Here is a 2407-nt window from a genome sequence, read left to right on the forward strand (position 1 = left end):
AAGAGGCGTTGAGGAGCAGCAACTGGCTGCAGCAGCAGCAGAAGCAGCAGCAGCAGGATGCCCATGCTGCTGCAGATGTACCCAAACACGCAGCAGCAGCAGCAGCAGCAGCAGCAGTGCGAGAGCCTGAGGGGCTGGCTGCAGCACGCAGCAACGGCTGTGAAGGAGAAGCAGCAGAGACTGCAGCTGAGAGGAGGGGGGCTCGAAGCATCTGCTGCAGCAGCAGCAGCACGCCAGAGCAGCAGCAAACAAAGGAGACAGATGTCTCCTGCTGCAGGCCAAGCAGCAGGAGACTCTTCTGTCTCCCTGGGGCTGCATGCGGAGACAGCAGCAGCAGCGAAAGCAGCAGCAGCAGCAGCAGCAGCAGCAGCAGAGGAATCACAGAAGCAAAGGGCCTGCAGCAGCTGCAGCAGCTGCAGCAGCTGCAGCAGATGCAGCAGCAACCCCTTGCTGACCTCGCAGCAGCAACAGCAGCACTGCGACAAGCAGCAACCCTAGGAGACACGACGCAGCTGCAGCAGCAGCTTTTAGAGCAGCTGCAGCAGCTGCAGCGACAGCAGCACCAGCAGCAGCAGCAGCTGTTGCAAACCCCACAGGCCTTCAGCGGCGAGACAAAGCTAACAGACAAAAGCAAAGGCCCAGCAGCAGCAGCAGCAGCAGCAGCAGCAGCAGCAGCAGCAGCAGCAGCAGGAGATGAAGGGGAGAAGCACAGCAGCAGCACACTGGATGCCCACGGCCTGATGGCGAATGACGTTGCAGCAGAGCTGCAGCAGCGGCAACTGCAGCAGCAGCTGCTGCTGCGGCAGCAGCAACTGCTGCTGCAGCTGCGCTCAGGGAGAGACGCAAAACTTGCTGCTGCTGAGGCCCTCCGTTGTCTCCTCGGGGGAGACACGTCGCTGCTGCAGCCGCTGTCTCTTCAGCTGCAAGGTGACAGCACAGCAGCAGCAGCAGCAGCAGCAGCAGCAGCAACAGCAACAACAGCAACAGCACCAACTGCAGCAGCAGAAGGATGCACCAATGGACTTGTGACACAAACAAATCGAAACCAGCAGCAACCGCAGCAGCAGCAGCAGCAACAGCAACAGCAGCAGCAGCAGCAGCAGCAGCAAACTGTGAAGCCCTCAACTGTCTCCTTGCAGCAAGGAGACAGCACTGCTGCAGCATGGGCTGCCCCTGACTCGCGCGGAGCTGCTGCTGCAGTGCAGCAACAGTAGCAGCAACAGCAGCAGCAGCAGCAAACATAGAAGCAGCAGCAACAATAGCAGCAGCAGCAACAATAGCAGCAGCAGCAGCAACAATAGCAGCAGCAGCAGCAGCAGCAGCAGCAGCAACTAGCGGCAAAGATACGGTGGCATGTGCCCGTCTGAGCCCCTGCATGCATCCCTGTGCGAAGTGTGCACAGCGGCAGCAGCAGCGGCTGCAGCAACTGCAGCAGCAGCAGCAGCAGCAGCAGCAGCGGCTTCTGCTGCTGCTCTTTCTCATGCTGCTGCTGCTGCTGCTGCTGCTGCTCTTCGGGGGCCGCCTGTGTGGCGGTAGAGACCCGCGGCACCCCTAGTGAAATACACATCTCCTCTCACCAACAGCAGCAGCAGCAGCTGCTGCAGCAGCTGCAGCAGCAGCAGCTGCAGCAGCAGCAGCAGCAGCAGCTGCAGCAGCAGCAGCAGCTGCTGCAGCAGCAGCTGCAGCAGCAGTCGCAGCAGCAGCTGCTGCGACTGCGGGCGGCACGGCGTGGCTGCCGTGCCCCCTTCTTCTGTGTTTTCAGTCTCCATTGCTGAGGCTGCAACAGACAAATAATATAATAAGAAAACAAATAAAAATAAAATAAAAATAAAAATAAAAATAAAATAAAAACAAAAATAAAAATAAAATAAAAATAAAAATAAAAAAAAAGCAACGTATGATGCCCCCCTCTTTGTATCTTACTCTCGCGTCTGATCGGGCACACAGGCGTTTCGGGTGTATAGGCAGCTCGTTACTGCTGCGGTGTATAGGCAGCTCGTTAGTGTTGGGGTGTATAGGCAGCTCGCTAATGCTGCGGTGTATAGGCAGCTCGCTACTGTTGCGGTGTATAGGCAGCTTGTTGCTGCGGCGGTGTATAGGCAGCTCGTTGCTGCTGCGGTGTATAGGCAGCTCGTTAGTGTTGGGGTGTATAAGCAGCTAGTTGCTGCTGCGGTGTATAGGCAGCTCGTTAGTGTTGGGGTGTATAGGCAGCTCGTGTAGAGAGAAGCAAACGGAGACAGATGAGGAGACAAAGAAGAGACACAGTGCTGCAGCAACTGCAAACAGAACGCTGGCTGTCTCCTCTTGCTGCTGGAGTGAAAATATATACATGCTGCTGCAGCAGCAGCAGCAGCCTTTTTTCCTTTTGCTGCTGCTGAGCTCTATTGTTGCTGCTCCTGTCTCTGCT

At 56.9% G+C, this 2407-nt stretch overlaps 1 protein-coding gene across 1 annotated transcript in view; it reads left to right on the forward strand.

Moving 5' to 3' along the window:
• Positions 1 to 1214, forward strand: part of EMH_0019770 (uncharacterized protein) — a gene marked incomplete at both ends in the record, with an annotated part of 4201 nt that extends 2987 nt beyond the window's left edge. Inside the window, one exon of the mRNA XM_013501433.1 lies at positions 20 to 1214. Within this exon, the coding sequence (XP_013356887.1) occupies positions 20 to 1214 (1195 nt within the window). The remainder of the gene's footprint in view (positions 1 to 19) is intronic.
• Positions 1215 to 2407: the final 1193 nt, after the last annotated feature.

This window comes from Eimeria mitis, genomic scaffold (genome assembly GCF_000499745.2).
Source record: "Eimeria mitis Houghton genomic scaffold, Emh_scaff688, whole genome shotgun sequence".
NCBI classification, from domain to species: Eukaryota; Apicomplexa; class Conoidasida; order Eucoccidiorida; family Eimeriidae; genus Eimeria; species Eimeria mitis.